Source organism: Leopardus geoffroyi, chromosome A2 (genome assembly GCF_018350155.1).
Source record: "Leopardus geoffroyi isolate Oge1 chromosome A2, O.geoffroyi_Oge1_pat1.0, whole genome shotgun sequence".
NCBI lineage: Eukaryota > Metazoa > Chordata > Mammalia > Carnivora > Felidae > Leopardus > Leopardus geoffroyi.
Window position 1 is genome coordinate 104984700 of NC_059331.1, and position 17380 is coordinate 105002079.

The 17380-nt window shown below is 37.8% G+C and overlaps 1 protein-coding gene across 3 annotated transcripts in view; it reads right to left on the reverse strand.

The window, feature by feature from the left end:
* The window catches only part of THSD7A (thrombospondin type 1 domain containing 7A), a 443308-nt gene that overhangs the window by 85368 nt on the left and 340560 nt on the right, over nucleotides 1-17380 (reverse strand). For all 3 annotated transcript variants that reach the window (XM_045494930.1, XM_045494931.1, XM_045494929.1), the window contains 3 exons: nucleotides 15050-15165; nucleotides 5934-6066; nucleotides 4277-4380 (listed from right to left, as the gene is read on the reverse strand). In XM_045494930.1, the coding sequence (XP_045350886.1) occupies nucleotides 4277-4380; nucleotides 5934-6066; nucleotides 15050-15165 (353 nt within the window). The remainder of the gene's footprint in view (nucleotides 1-4276; nucleotides 4381-5933; nucleotides 6067-15049; nucleotides 15166-17380) is intronic.

Below are 17380 nucleotides of genomic sequence, written 5' to 3' on the forward strand. Positions count from 1 at the left end.
GTTGGGCTTCATCAAATTCTTTTATGGAAATGTCACTCAAATCTCTACTGGCTGTCCTAAGCAATCTCTATAGAGACTTTTGAACATTTTAATACATACTCTGATATTTCCAGTTGGTTCCCCTGCCATCATCTCTAATGCACAATATAAAATATCCATATGATCATATATTTTTTAAGTCTATTCATTTATTTTAAGAGAAGGAGAGAGCAAGCTTGGGGAGGGGAGAGAGAGAGGGAGAGAGAGAATCCTAAGCAGGCTCCATGCTGTCAGTGCAGAGCCTTACCCAGGGCTCAATCTCACGAACCATGAGATCCTTACCTGAGCCGAAATCAAGAGTTGGATGCTTAACTGACCGAGCCACCCCAGTGCCCCTCCACATGATCATCTTTGACTCATTTATTTCTATCTCTGCTTCTACAGTCTGCCACTAAGTGCTAAAGTTATTTTCCTCTACTGTGTGTTGAAATCTACTTACTTTTGTCCATTCCCACTACTGATTCCAGTCTAAGCCCCTATTACTTCAGCCTCACATTATACGACAGTGTCCAGCTGGCATCCAGACCCACATGTCTTATCTTTCTAGCTTAGTCTGTACATGCTGACAGATTAAACAGTGCTTTCATCAGGTCCTTGCATCTACCACTTATTGAACAAGGTCTAAAATACTAAACAAGATTTTGACATTTACAGCCTCCTACAAAATCACCCCAGGTTGTAGCTCACATCTCTGGAGCTTCCACCTACCTACTTTTTCTGTGAACACATTTAATGGTTTTGCTTTTTCTTTCCCCAAATGCTTAGCTTGTATAATTGATCTTATCTCCTCTCCTTTCTATTTATTCTAATGCTATGGTACAAGACAAGTCTCAGCTTTCTTTAGGTCTTTCTTAAGCCCTTTAGTTTCAAATGGCTGCTTTTGCAATGGGTTAGTTTCAGTCTTTCACCAGTGATACCATTTCCCTAACCAAATGGAGGCTCCCTGGCTTAAACATATGCATTCCTTCCTGACACATGTGGCTCTTTCTATACAGTCTTCTGAATTCCATCATGGTTGAGTGAATGACCAACTAGAAAGTCTGCTGTACAGGACAGGATGGGGTAGCTTCTCTATAGTCCTTGCTGATTGATGCTAATCCTGACCATACAATTACTTGAATCATCGAAAGACAGCACCAGTTGGCATTTAGGTCTCTGATCAGGTAAGAACAAAAAGGAAAATAGCAAGAAACTGATAGGTTGATCATGCAGAGTTCTGAAAACAGCCTTGACCATCAAAGGAGGAAAATTCTGCCTTTTTGTCACTAGCAAAAGATATTTCTCTACTCCTAATTCTCCTCATTTCAAGTTTCTGTAGGAATATAGACTCTAACAATCTTTAATCTACCAAGGCAACAAAGAAAAAGGCTATCTTCACATGGAAGTTAAAGGGTTTCCTCTGAATATATTGATGCAGAAATGATTTGTTACAATGCAACTTTCTCTTCCCAGATATCCTGGAAATAGAAAAGATTGTCGATGTAGAGTAAGAAGTCTGACGAGTATACCGAGATTAGAAAACATTATATAAGTATAGGCAGATGAAGAGGCACCAGTAACGGGAAAGCAAGAATGGAACGACCAGAAAGGCAGGCGACAGTAGCACTGAGGAAGCTGAAGGCCCCATTACCCCGGAGGAAGAATGAACAGAGGTTTTCAGATATGGATATGAGATGATTGCCAGTAATCACAGAAAGAACAGTCTTTATGCAGATCGTGTGTCAAAAACCAAAAGGCCCATGTCAAAATGGTTGCATTTATGCCAACAGTGACCTCTGTGCACATTCCCTGGGGCCATGACCTAGCAGGAAGGGTAAAGAGTTAACACTGAAGGAAGACTTACTATGTACAAAGTGCTGTGGGGATCGTTATGCCCTCAGCCTCTGGGGGAGGAAATGAATGAACCACAGTTGTGTAGTGGTTAAGGAAGAGTTTGGAACTGGAGCTGTTTTCACACTTGTGCTGCTTTTACCCTATCTTGGATTTCCTCCAGTGGTGTTCTATAGAAATTCATCTGTTTTGCCTAACTTAATTTCACACTTCGATCCTTGCCATTACGTGTGCATAGATTGTAGAATATCAAAAGTGGAAAAACCCTGAAAGATCATTTGGTCCAACCCTCTTTTCTTTTTCTTTTCCTCATTTAAATTAACTGAGACCCAGGAAGGTGAAGGGATGAGCAAGCCTTATCCTGTGTTCGTGAAAGAACGAGACTAAAACTCATGTTTCCTGATTTCCCTACTCAAGTCTGTTATATTATAAACTCTATGTGGGGCCTGAGTTGCATGCAGTTGTATGCCTGACTCAGAAGGAATGAGCAAGGTAGAACAAGAAGGCCTTGTATCACTCAGTTTCTCGATGAATGGTTTGAAATGGGGAGAATGACTTTCAATTCTAAATACCTAAGGCTCTATAACTATAACAGAGACAGTTATGTTTGAGCCACTGCTGATGGTGGAGGATAAATAAGGAAAATTAAGCATATGAAATAAAGTTCTAAAAATCACTAGGTAGTTAGTATTATTTATAAGCTAAATTTTATGTTTCAAATAAAGATTTCTAAAAGGATGATGATAAAAATAGAAGCTTTTATCAAAAAGGAGCTTTTTATCTCAAATTTAAAAAGCAATCCAGGGCGCTTGGGTGGCTCAATCAGCCAAGCACTTGACTCTTGATTTCAGCTCAGCTCATGATCTCAAGGTTCATGAGTTTAAGCCCTGTGTCTGGCTCTGCAGTGACAGTGTGGAGTCTTCTTGGGATTCTCTCTCTGTCCTTCCTTCTGAGTAAAAAAAAAAAAAAAAAAAAAAAAAAAAAACTTAAAAAGAAGCAATCCTTTCACTGTAAAGGATCACTATCAACAAAAACTGGAATTCTGTGTGCCCAGACTTTTGCATCACTATCACATATGTAACTACAAATGAGGGGCAAAACATATTTGTATGAATTTAAAAAAAAGGTGGCTGGGTATTCACTTATGTATTCAGTTACATTTTAAATATGTATCAGGGGGGCGCCTGGGTGGCGCAGTCGGTTAAGCGTCCGACTTCAGCCAGGTCACGATCTCGCGGTCCGTGAGTTCGAGCCCCGCGTCGGGCTCTGGGCTGATGGCTCAGAGCTTGGAGCCTGTTTCCGATTCTGTGTCTCCCTCTCTCTCTGCCCCTCCCCCGTTCATGCTCTGTCTCTCTCTGTCCCAAAAATGAATAAATGTTGAAAAAAAAAATAAAAAAAAAAAATAAATATGTATCAGGAACTACACGGCTATAAGTCAATATGAGTAAAAACAATCATGATATCTAAAGACTGAACTTGCTACAAGTATAAACAACATGTTCCAGAGCTTGAAATGTATTACCCACAGTATCTAGTAAATAATCATACTATCCAGTAAATGTTGGAAATGATTCCATCTCTCATTTCTGCAAGATTCGGTATTATCTAGTAGTGCAGACAGATTGCAGTCCACATATGGCAGATTGTGAGTAAATAAATCTGCCATTTAAAAATCAGTACTGAACATGAATAGAATTGGGCATAGCCATGACAACATTAGGAATGTCATTGCTGAAAATTTCTGGTAAGTTAACCAATTATATTACATGCATGCACCCATATAGTACATAAAGGCAAGGATATAAGGATCATATTGACTCTTTTTTTTAAAAATGTTTTTTACTTATTTTTGAGAGAGAGACACACACACACAGAATGTGAGCAGGGGAGGGGCAGAGAGAGGGAGACACAGAATCCAAAGCAGACTCCAGGTAGTGAGCTGTCAGCATAAGCCTGACGCGGGCCTTGAACTCATGAACTGTGAGATTATGACCTGAGCTGAACGCTTAACTGACTGAGCCACCCAGGCACTCCAAGGATCTTACTGACGCTTAAGGTGACAAACAAACTGTTATGGAATACCAAGATCCAAAAACTAACCAAAAAACCCCAAACAAGGTGCAGGGTACAATAGTCATGAGCTTCTCAAGACCTCGTTTTATCTTAAATAGGAATGAAAGAAAACTTCAACCAGAGGAGTTATAGTCTAATGTCACACAACAAGGGACACAATTTAAAACGATGATTTTCCATGTTCCTGTGTTAGGTAGAATGGGTGGTAAGAGACTGACATCTGCTCTGTTTGCTAAGCATAGCATCAAAGTGGAAACTCATTAAGCTAGTGGTTAAGTTAGTGACGTTGAAGAATGAAAAGCAAATCAGACAGCTGTGGGATGGGGCCTCTCACCTCTTGCCTGTCGTCCGGGCCCACAGCCCTCCTGGGCTCCAGGGCTGTCCTGTTGCACACTCCAAGGGACTAACTGGCACCTGCGCCATTTGTGAGTCTTCCACCTACAAGAGGAGAACAGAAGCCTCACACAGAGGAAGCAAACACACAAGGCGAACCAGAGACCTATGGTGGCACAGAAACATGACTCCGAGCGCTGCAAAGGGGAATTTATTTGAATATGTTCAGTCCTATGTAAGTGTAGTTTAGATCTCTATCAAGACACAGAAAAAAGGAGCATTAACTATAAAAGTACTTTCTATGGCAGTGGAGACAAGAGTCCGTCATGGTCGCTTTCTACAGAAATGAACTCTATCCATGCGCTTAGCCTTTTGTTAAAAAAGTGAACTACAGTTAATACTTCTTACATTAGTTTCAAGTACAACCGCATTTAGCCTTTTTATTGATTAGGACTGGCATCAGTGTAAGCTATAGTACTAGAAGTGATGCATCCCATTTAAATAAGTTATGTTTATTTTATATTCAAGTTATGAAACTGTATTCAGGTCAGGAGCCTTTTATCATTTGGTTAACAATGTAGGTGTAAATCAGAAACTGCGATTACAATACATTTCACAACAACAAATCCCCCAAAGAAATAAGTTTGGGCTGAGAGTTGTCAGGCAGTGTTCATAGTAAACATGTGATTATACCGTCTGTCATATCAGCATTAAATACAGGTAAATTAAGATGGCGGACTTGCCATCAGATACACCTTAAGTTACTTTTGATCACACCTTCTATCAATTAATGCCCTAATGCTTCATTTGTCATCAGATTGCAACGATATACCGCTTAAAGTTTCAATTAGGTGCCTTCTTTTCATAGTCATCGGGAAAATTTTCCCTAATAATTATCAACATGATGATAAACAGCTTGAATCACCTTAGTTTTCCTTGAGGTGGCCACAAATGAACAGAACAGACATCTTGTTAGCATCACTGAAATAAATGTCATTTTGTGAGCCAGAATGCCAGCATATATGAGGAACAGGTGCTCTTTCGAGCCAGGGGAAGCATGCTTAGACTATTTATTCCTCTATTTGGAATGGGACTGCTTTTGTGTTTCATAATTATTAACCATTTTCTGAATTTCTTTTTTTAAAAATTTTTAAAAATGTTTATTATTTATATGTGAGAGAGGGAGAGAGAGACAGAGCACAAGTAGGGGAAGGGCAGAGAGAAAGGGAGACACAGAATCCGAAGCAGGCTCCCGGCTCTGAGCTGTCGGCACAGAGCCCCACACGGGGCTTGAACTCACATGCTATGAGATCATGAGCTGAGCCAAAGTCGGACGCTCAACAGACTGAGCCACCCAGGTGCCCCCACTTTTCTGAATTTCTTATAGTTTATATCAACATAAGGAACTTCCCCAATTCCCCGGAGCTAGTGATACAGTTTGGAAACGCACACAAGTGTTTGTCTCCCTGGAGATAATTCCAGTGGTGAAGCAGCAACTTTAAAGAGGCAAGAGATGGCACGCACAGCCATACATCATACAGACTCCACTGAGCCTGGGGGACAGCGCTGGCTTCCTTCTCTCATCATCGAACAGAAAATGGTCTTGTAGTGTGTGCTCAGTGCACAGCTTACAACGGTTTTGTTTAGAACTCTTTTACCTGTAGCTCTGGCACACTTGAGGGGCCTCACAGGCTCTCTCTTCGTAGAGCGGGTCCGTGCAGTCCCTGCCTCCGTTGGCTGGCAGCTGAATGATGACCCGGTGCCTAGCCTGCTTCTTGACTCCGGAGTCCCCTGGAAGGAAGCAGCTTTTTAACTGCTGTACTCTGCACTGACAAACAATATCCAAATAGCAGCCCGTGTGAAGACATTACATGGATTCCAGCTATATATGCTTTGACATCTGTGAATGAGCGGCCTCATCCGGTCTAATTATTTCCTAACTTCTCCAGACTCTTATGCTGAACACCTGATCAATTTATATCCCCAAAATGTGAAGAAGAGAGAAAACAGTTGCATAGTCAACTAGCCTTCCTAATGTGCAGACACAAAGTAAATGCTCTTTTATATATTTCCTTCCCCTTGAGAAATATGACAGATCTAATTAATTTATTTTCCTCTACCTAAAGTTTATTTTTATGCCATTTCACATAGTCCCGATTACCACATGGGACTCATACAGTCCTGATGAATCTTTCTTAGGAGACTATATTCAATGTTATAATGTGAAATTTTATTTCTTTGTTATTCACTTAATTTGAAATGCATACCTCATAAATTATTCTAGTCATTTATTATTCATGTTAAACAGTCTAAGATCTTCAATTCAGGTCACATTCTAAACATCAGGACTGTAAGTAGCGAAATGAAAGTGGTTTCTTACAAGCAGAATTTTTACAGAAGCATCCAAAATAGTAATTACTGTAAGTAAATAAATCCAAATTACATTTTAAAAAAACAATGGAAATAATTAAGATTTACCTTCAATGAAGATATCAGCTTGACAGTATTACTGATATAAAGATGTCCAAATATTTTTGTATTTGAAACAGATAAGGTATAAGACTTGTCAACTTTAATAAAAGATATTCCAATTTACAATATATACCCTTTAAGGATGGATGGCCACATGACACAATTTTACTTAGCATTGTAAATTCTTAAGTAAATTGTAAATTGTAAATTACTTAAAAGAATTCCCTAAAGAATTATGTTAATAGAGTTCCCCTGATGCATTTACATTTTTTGCAAGATCATTAAATATTTCATATGCAGTTATAGGAACAGAAAAATTTAGAAAGGTTAGCAGTCCCTAACAATGGATGGTTAGTAAAAAAAATTAAATGAGGGGCACCTGGGTGGCTCAGTTGGTTAAGTGTCAGACTCTTGATTTTGGCTCAGGTCATGATCTCATGTTTCATGAGACTGAACCCCACGATGGGCTGACAGTATGGAGCCTGCTTGGGATTCTCTCTCTCCTCTCACTGCCCCTACCTGGCTCTCTCAGTCTCTCTCTCTCTCTCTTTCTCTCTCTCTCTCAAAGACAAACTTTAAAAAATCTTTCAAGACGTTAAATGAAACATTCTTAAAGTAACTGAGTCAGTAGAAAAATATGATGTGACAATCAGAACTTTCCTATAAGGGACATCTTTTCTCATGAAGCTGGGGTATCCCTGATCATGGGACTCTCAGCAGTGTGGACTGAAAATTTCCATATTAGATGGGAGAATGAATCGGATTAATGATTCCTAAATGTCTATGTAGAATAGTTTCTTTCAAAACATTAAAAAGGAAAACCAAAACAGATTTCTCAGCCAAAACCCAGAACTACTAAACCAGAATCTTTGTGAGCTGGGTTCGGGGATCTGATTTTTACAAAGCTTTCCAGGGAATTATGATGAAGAGCCAGGTTTGAGATCCACTAGAATAGATGACCCTGTATGTCACATACCAGTTTAAGATTCTAGGGTTCACATGTGCCTTTTTAGGATTATTCCCATTGTGGGGGGGAAACCTGTACTATGAATAATCAGAATACTACAGGTAATAAAGCAGGGAAATAGGGTCTGGAGGCAGTGGGTAGTAGAGAACTGAAGTATTTGAAAAAATTGTCATAGACTTTTTAACATAATAATAGCAGTTTGAGTGTCAGTTGCAACTTTTACGTATTAAATATAATTTATCTAGGAAAGATCTAAGAAATGCCAATGGGACGGAGTTTTAATAAAATTGCTAATGCTGCCTCCATCCATTATGTTGTCCAGTGGCCCCTATTTTAAGGTCCAGGTGATAAATTCTTCTAATAATACAGAGCTAGGAAAAATTTTGTTTCCTTTGACAATCTATTAAGAATCTTACATGCTTCAACTTTTTGCTTTGTTCACCAGAATCTCAGGGCTACTTTTCTTCTCAATTGCAGGAGCTCACCTTAACTTTGACTTTATAGTACAATTTTTCTCTTCCTCTCCCCTCTCTCCAACTCCATTTACTACCTTCTTTTACACTTTCTATTATTATTTTTTTTTTAGTGTTATGATCTGTCTTATATAAACTAAATAACCATTCTTATAATTTGTTTAGCTTTGGAAGAAGGGAGGTGTTTGTTGAACAAGGAAAAAAGGGAGAGAACACAGAGGAGCAGGTCTTCGTTTCCCAGGTGGTCAAGATTCTTAGAGTCAATAACTCACCAGCCCTTCCCTGCCTGCAGGTAGACAACAGACATGGAATTGAGACCCAGGGATCTGGAGCCTGGAGGAGATGATGAGTTCAGCATCACTGGCACTTTATACAGTAAAGCTCCTGGTCACTATCTGTCTAGATATCACAGGGGACATAGGCAGGGCTGTTCAGATTCGAGAAGTAGCAGTTACTGTTTCAATCCTACTTCATTTTTTGACTTGAAAGGAAATTTTTCACTCCAGGTACAACTCTGAAACATTCTACTGCCTTTTCATCACAACATCCACGGGCTTGTATTTGATATATAAGATCATGGTAACTCTTTCCACTTCCACAATTGATTCCACGATGGCAATCCGTTTATTCTTTAAAGAAGTTCAAATACCTTAACCTTGTGCAACCCACAGAACAGAGACTGTGAGCTGATGAAAGCAGAACATTCCAAAGCTGTAACACCTGCGGAGGAAGTTTAATGGGTTTACACAGGAAGTGTCATGACATCCATGTTTCTATTCACTGGGAGGTTCACTTCTTCTTAGATGTCAGGAAATTACTTGTATACTCAAAGAAACAGCATTGTGGAACTCAGCCAGGTTACAGAGTCCTCAGATCAGAATGCAGACAAAAGAAGAGCTACAGCACATGTTTAAAAGAAAAGTGGAAGGTTTCTCACTGATAACTTGAACCGACAAACTCGGAATTTTACAACCTTCATAGTTCCCTGCACATCTTTACACCCAATTTATTATATGTGGTTGACAGACATGTATTGTTTCCATTTATATTTTAATAAATATTTGCTGAATGAGCAAACACATTTATTTCACTTCTCGACTGGAGTATAAGTTAGCGTCCTCTATTTCTTTTCACCCACTTCCTCATAGTAGGACGCACATGGGTATGAAGTCTGTGCATTGAGGATTAATAACATATAAGGGATCGTTTTGTTTACTGGAAGTGATAAACATGGGGAAAACAAAGAAATATTCCTGTAGTGTTTATACTTGAAAATATATATCTAGGGGTCGCCTGGGTGGCGCAGTCGGTTAAGCGTCCGACTTCAGCCAGGTCACGATCTCGCGGTCCGTGAGTTCGAGCCCCGCGTCGGGCTCTGGGCTGATGGCTCGGAGCCTGGAGCCTGTTTCCGATTCTGTGTCTCCCTCTCTCTCTGCACCTCCCCCATTCATGCTCTGTCTCTCTCTGTCCCAAAAATAAATAAACCTTGAAAAAAAAATTAAAAAAAAAAAAAAGAAAAGAAAATATATATCTAGGATAGGAATAGGAAAAAAAGATTATACCTTCAGAAAACAATTATGTGATAATGATGGTAATGAGGGACATAGACTCAAAGGGCATGCAATCTCTCATGGAGTTACGTCATTTTACAGATTTTAAGACAGTCAAGATACATTTCACCAGAGAGATTACTTGATGGGAGGACTTAAAGGGCAGGTAAAACTAAGATTTAAACTGGAAGTGAGATGGATGGCAGGCTGAGCAGCACAGTGCTAGGAAATTGAAAGGGAAAGGTTTCATGCAAGAAGCAAAATATAACAATAGTTTTCACGTCTTTGGGGTAATTCTAGTGCTGTACTGCTTAAGGGCATCAAGATGGGATAGATACTTCTGCAATATCCCTTCTCGCTCTCAAGTCAATAAATGCAGTTAGAAACCAAGGATTTGAACAGTGAAATGTATTATTTCATCAAAAGTAATGATACTTTTAACATTATAGTTGTCAACAATTTATATGCATAAATGTTTCCTATTTTTTTAGGAAAGTCCTTTGTAAAAATTTGTAAAATTCTGGGACAAGTTAATAAGGGCATGGGTTTGAGGATTAAAATTACTCTCTACTCAATACTGATCTTTATCAGCATTGATTTTTCAACACATATCTTGAGAGAGGGCTGAATAACGTTTGAAATAATTCTTCTTGTTCTTCCTGTAATACTAGGCTTTTCTATTCTGTCTTTTGCAAGACTATAGTGTAATTTTACCTCTTTACAGTGATTTTTTAAAGGAGGAGCTCTCCATTTTCATAAGTTCAAAACTCTAATAAGATTTAGACTTTACCTGAAGAATTAAATTTAAAAGAACCACTCTATCTTGAATTAGTTTTCTATTGCTATGATGTATCCTTGGACACTGAACTTTGTTTACCATTATTTATTTATTAAAAAAAACTTAATGTTTATTCATTTTGGGGGAGAGGGAGGGGTGGAGAGAGAGGGAAGGAGACACAGAATCCAAACAAAGCAGGATCCAGGCTCTGAGCTGTCACAGCTGGGCTTGAAGTCACCAGCCGTGAGATCAGGACCTGAGCTGAAATCAGACACTTAACCAACTGAGCCACCCAGGCGCCCCAACTCTGTTTACCAGTTTTAATTGTGTGCAGAAGTCGGTGTTATTTCAATGAAGCTGAGATTGTTCCCATTTCATACCAAATAATGAAAAAATAAACTAACCACATGTCATTGCTTTTTTTTTATTGTCCTTAGAACAAAAGGCTACTTTTCTATAACACCATTGTATCACTATTATCAGTTGTTACAGCAGTCCACAGGCAAAAAAAAAAAAAAAAAAAAAAAGAAAGAAAGAAAGAAAAGGCTTCTCCAGGAGCACAAAGCATCTTGGCAGTGTTGTCCAACAGCAACCCCCTCTCCCACACCCTAGCCTTTATTTCCTCATTACACAATTAGAGCTATTCTTTGTAAGTCTGAGTGCCTAAGTTCAGGGTTTCTGAAAGTCTTTTGTTAGAGGAGATTCAATACAGAGCTTCCAAAGAGAATAAACAGGGCTGATCTCCTGTTCCTGCTGAGATGACCTATGCTCAACCAAACACAGCCCTGCCTCTCAGAGAGCCTCTTGCTCCTCACAGGACAGTAGATTTCTGAGCTGGCATTCGTGTACTCCTTGGCAATCACTACCCAGGAGCTCCAGGGGAGAAGAGCATCCCAGTGGCACCGTGCATTTTATTTACAGCAGCTACTAAACCCTTCAAGAGACCAGCCCAACTAAACTCATTATATGTCACCTGTCACTCACCACAGAAACTAGCATCCCTGCCAGCACCTGCTCCTGCCACCCCTGCATGCCTTCCATCATCAACTGAACCCACAGCACTCCCTATAACCCGATTTTCAGTTTCTCGTTTTGTTCCATCCTCTCTCTAATCCTTCCACCTTGACACCCATAGAATACACGGTCTTTCATCTTCTATCTCTCAGAAATTTTCCTTCATATTTTTTGCCACTGGAAGCTGATTCTAGTCATTTCCATCTTTCCTTCTCCGTTGATCTTTAAAAATCTCCAACTCTTCTGTCATCAACTTGACCATCAGCTATCCACCTGGTAGCAGCCAGCTACCAACATCTCACTAGTTAACAACTTTAGAATGTCCCTCCTTGTAATATTTTCTCTTCCTACTCCTGGCACCACTTGGGTGGCTTTGGTATTCACATGGTTATTCCATGCAAGGCACTGCGCTGTGAATCACTGTACCTCCTCACCTTCAATGGCCTTTTCCTCCATTTCAAATCTAACACTAGCTCTTTCTGTTCATCCCTTGATGCTATTCATTATTAGTACTTACGCACTCTCATCATTAAACATCTTACTTTCTGGACACTCCTCCTAATCTTCCAGTTAAATGGCTTCAGGTCTCATCTTACTCAAATTCCTCAAACGCAATTGAGACTGCCAGTCCACTTTCCTTCTCACTCTTTCATTATCTACCATTCCCTTCATGACCTCACTTCCATCCCAAACCAACTTAGAGTCTATACTCCACTATTACAAGAAATCCTCCCTTGAAAACATCCTTGACTCCCTGTTCCTCTCTTTTTTTCTTGTTCTCTCCTGGGAAAGCCCCAACTCTAATCAAAAGCAAATATTTTGTCACGCTTTTTCTGCACTAACACGGCTGGAGAAACAATGCCAACTGTGTTGAGCAATCCCCTTTTAAAGACATAACTAAATGGGTGTTACATGTTGCCCAGAATCAATTTAATGGAATATTTCATTTTTTTCAACTTTATTTTCTTGAAATACTTTAGAGCATTTCAACTTTTATTTTAAAATACTTAATATAAGGAAATATTTCATATATGCAAAAGGCAAAGGTTTTTCCATCTTCAGATATTTCACTTAAAAATGTGAGATTTGTGTTAGGTTATTAATTATATGATTATAAATGTAACCAAAAATATTTTGGGATTATTATTAAATGGCTTTATTTCATACTAACATGAACTTTAAGTATAACAACATTAAGCATAGAATTTGAAAGTACATGAATTTCATGTAATAAATAACCTTTTTTATTGTAGGGATGAATAGCAAGTAATAAATTATTTAATGGTAAACAAATAATTACCAAAGAAATACTGACTGATAAGAAAGCACAATTCTGTTGCTGCTTATGACCAAACCAAATGATTTCATCTTATTTAGAGTTTAAGAAAATAAGAGAAGAAAATCTGGAAAAACTGTCAGTGACACTGGTTTATTACTAAGTTGAATACCATTAACATTATTTTAAAAACATTAATGCTTGGGGGTGCCTGGGTGGCTCAGTCAGTTAAGCATCTGACTTCAGCTCAGGTCATGATCTCAGTTTTGTGAGTTCGAACCCCATGTCGGGCCCCCCATCAGGCTCTGTGGTGACAACTCAGAGCCTGGAGCCCGCTTCACATTCTGTGTCTCACTTTCTCTGCCCCTCCACCGCTCACACTCTGTCTCTCAAAAATAAACAAACATTAAAAATTTTTTTAAAAACATTAATGCTTATAAATTTTTGCATCAAAAACTGTTTAGATGTCTTAAAAGACTTAAAAATTTTGTATTCTTTCTCGCTTTATGGTTTAATTTTATTTGATATTTTCAAGGGTACCAAAATTTTTTTTAAAAGCATAAAATGGAACTTACGTTTTAACTGTATAAAATGACAATCACACTAAAAATAATCCATTATTAAATTTATAATCTCATATAATTTCTTACAGTTTAAATAATTTTCAACAATTTACAGTAGTTGTTAATCTAGAAGTTGACTCAATCTCTTTAGTAAGAGTCAAGAAGCATAAATAAAAGCATGAAAGAAATTTAAGAAAATCTATCTATTTGTTGGGAGAGTAAAATAAAACAAGAGGAGACCGTTTCAGTGCCTGGGTGGCTCAGATGGTTGAGCATCTGACTTCAACTGAAGTCATGATCTCATATGAGTTTGAGCCCTGTGTCGGGTTCTATGTTGACAGCTCAGAGCCTGGAGACTGCTCCGAATTCAGTGCCTTTGTCTCTCTCTCTCTCTCTTTGCCCCTTCCCTGCTCATGTTCCGTCTCTCCCTCTCTCAAAAATAAACATTTGAAAAAAAGTTTTTTTTAAATAGGAGACAGTGTCACTTGTGACACTGAGAGAAAATTTGCTCAAGTATTGCATAAGTCAACTGGAGGATAATGAAATCTTTCTCAGCAGCAACAAGAAAGGATCCCATCATGGAGAGTAAAGAATGATCAAAGTATCTGCCATGATACTGAAAGAGTCTCTGTAAGTAATAAAAGCAAAACCAAACTGAACTGGGAACAAATCCTCATCTTGTAAAAATGCCTCGTAGTATGGTAAGTATTGGAAGAGGGTACAATCTGGCCCTTTTTCTCCTTTCCTTTATTCCCATCCTGGAAGGGGGGGAGGATGTCACATAATTGAATCTGTATCAGTACTGGTAAGATTTCCAACCCTCTTACTGACAAGAAATAGGTAACCAGGGGCCCAGACCCACGATACAAAACAGATGAACATAGGGGAAGGGAAGCAAAAATAATATAAAAATAAGGGAGGGGGACAAAAAATAAGAGACTCTTAAACACAGAGAACAAACTAAAGGTTGCTGGAGAGTTTTGGGTGGGGGTGGATGGCCACATGGGCAAGGGACATTGAGGAAGACATTGGTTGGGAGGAGCAGTGGGTGTTATACATAGGAGATGAATCACTGGATTCTAGTCCTGAAATCATTATTGCACTATATGCTAAGTAACTTGGATGTTGAAAGAAAGAAAGAAAGAAAGAAAGAAAGAAAGAAAGAAAGAAAGAAAGAAAGAAAGAAAGAAAGAAATATGGAGGGACACTACACATTCTTTTGGAATTAATGTTAAAGGAAATCTTATTAATATGATAAAGCCTATAATTCTTTCATTTTGATGCAGATCATAGATATGCAGTTTTGTTCTCTAAGACTTCTGATCGATTTCTTGGGTGTTCAGAAAAATTTGATATTTATCTAGCTGTGCTTGAGGGAGGAGTCAAGGTTAGGGTCTCCCTACTCCGCCGCCATTTTAACCCTCCTCTCAAAAGCATCTCTTATTGTGACTTATATCAAAGAGTCTTAAATCGGTTTTTGTTATAAAATTCATTTGTTTGATTCTTTAAAGTTGTATTATCTTCTAGAAGGAAACTAGAATTTTACGACATTCATGACAAACCAGGATTACACGGCCTCATATAAGAATTATAAATATTGCTCATCTAGAAGAACTTGGAAGTCCTGCCTGGTGAGTGGGTTTTCTAGGTAGGTAGACTTCACAACTCTAGCTCATCATACCTTCTTTACATGAGGAGGGGCACGATGTCCAGTCACTATATGGTGTCACAATACAGTCCTTCCTACAAGGAAGCAGACAGGGTCTCACCGTTTCAGGTCGAAGGCTTTCAGGACACCTAGAAAATGCAGAGGGAAATTACTAGGCCTCTTTAGTAACCCAGAAAACTACGTAATTTGATGTCTTTAAGTCTCTCATTGCTAAAATTGCTAAAGAGTCACTAATCTATATTATTTAAATTCCAGGAGCCTGTCTGCTTTTGATAAGAAGTATATGACTAGATTATTTCTTCCAAACTAGACCTCAAAAAGTTCTCAAGGCAGGATATATAAATTTAATAATAGTAATCGTGCTATTAGAACAAAATATAATTTACCTTATCCCCTTATAATAATCTTTCTATTAAAAAATATTTTCTAATGTGCTCTATAAGAAATTTATGGGAATTCAAATTACCAATTTAAGAACTAATTCTACATCTTCGTATAGGTAAATAAGCTTATTGCTGATTATGTTTCCAGGTTATTCTATGCTTTATTTTCACAAAATATGTGTAGCATAAATTTATACTGGAGTATATTCAATACATAGTGCATGCTCAAAAATGATACTATATTTACAGCTATATATTTCATAATAATAACAAAATAATAAAAGTGTACAGATCATTAGGATAGGCAGTTTTTTCCTTTAGTCTTGGTTTCATTTAGTATCTCTATTCTAAAGAATTATGGAATTTTAAATATTTTTATAAGTTACAATATGTTTTGGACCAAAAGAGTAAATATAAATAAATCAAAGATAGCCGATCAATTTAAAGAAAAATAAAACACCATTCTTGACAAATTATAGTAAAATTAATCATCTTAAAAAATACAGTAAAAATATTTATTAGGGACATGAGAAAGATGATGATCCAATATACTAAAATGTCTTTTTTTTTTAAATGTCTTACTTTATATAAGCTTTTGCACTTTTTATAAGATAACTTTAGGAAGGTGATGTAAGAGTTTTAAGTATACTTTTATGTATACTTAAATGATTTTTCAATTTCCCAATTCTTCTCTGTATCTTCAAGATCTGATTCTACTATTGGCATTCAAATGTTGATCACTAGCATTAACACTAGAAGAAGAGGTATATTAAGGACAATACAACATAATAGCATAAATCATATGACTAAAAGTAACTTCCTGTTCTGGTTCCTAAGAAGTTATCTTTTGATGTCATATAAATCTTTGACAAAGAAGCTAAGAAGCAAAGAAGAAATAAACTGAACAACTAGTATTACTGTTGCTGGAATAACTTGGCAAATTAGTGAAAAATGGGATTTAAAAATACTCCCTATGGGAGAAGCCAAATTTTCTGTAGGTCAGGATAAATTATCTTTTAACAAGTAAGTTTATCAGGATTTCAGAACTGAAGTATGAGTGAAAAAATACCAACATCATTAATCTCCTTCCCATAATTTCTTTATTGCACTTTGCTGACAGTTCACTTTTTATATCACTGTATTATAATAATTTATCTACATATCCCATCTCATACATAAATATTATGTTCTATTCAATTATACAGATATATGCTTTCCCCTTTCACTCTGTAACACTAGGGTTTATTTGGAAGTGGATTTAAAAATTATATATGACTCAACATTTCAAAAAAAATAATCTCCTTGTTGAGGATAACCTTGAATTTTCATTTAAAAAAAATGTCTATTTATGTATTTATTTATTTTTGAGACAGAGAGAGAGAGAGCATAAGCAAGGAGATGCAGAGAGAGAGGGAGACAGAGAATCCAGTACAGAGCCTGGTGTGGGACTTGAACTTGTGAGTCACGAGATCATGACCTGAGCAAAATCAAGAGTTAGATGCTTAACTGACTGAGACACCCAGAAGCCCCAACCTTGGATTTTCCTAATTGCTGTGACTACTCAAAGTCATGGACAACAAAGAAGTTTAGATGGGAGTCACAGAAGTTAATGAATTGTTACAATTGAGATTATAAGTCACTAGAATTTTAATTTAACCTGCATTCTTAGGAAACAGTATATGGCAAAACCCCAACTATGATACTGTTAATTCTTTTGAAATTATGCAATTATTGATTAGTATTATTGGGAGCACTCCTTTGCAATGAAGCAATTTTACAACTCTAATAATAAGAGAACAGGGATATCTGGATGGCTCAGTCAGTTAAGCTGCTGACTCTTGATTTCAGCTCAGGTCATGATCTTGTGGTGTGGTTTGTGAGTTCTAGCCCCTCTTGGATCCTCTCTCTCCTTCTCTCTCTGCCCCTCCCCCACTTGCCTGCATGCTCTCTCTCTCCCTCT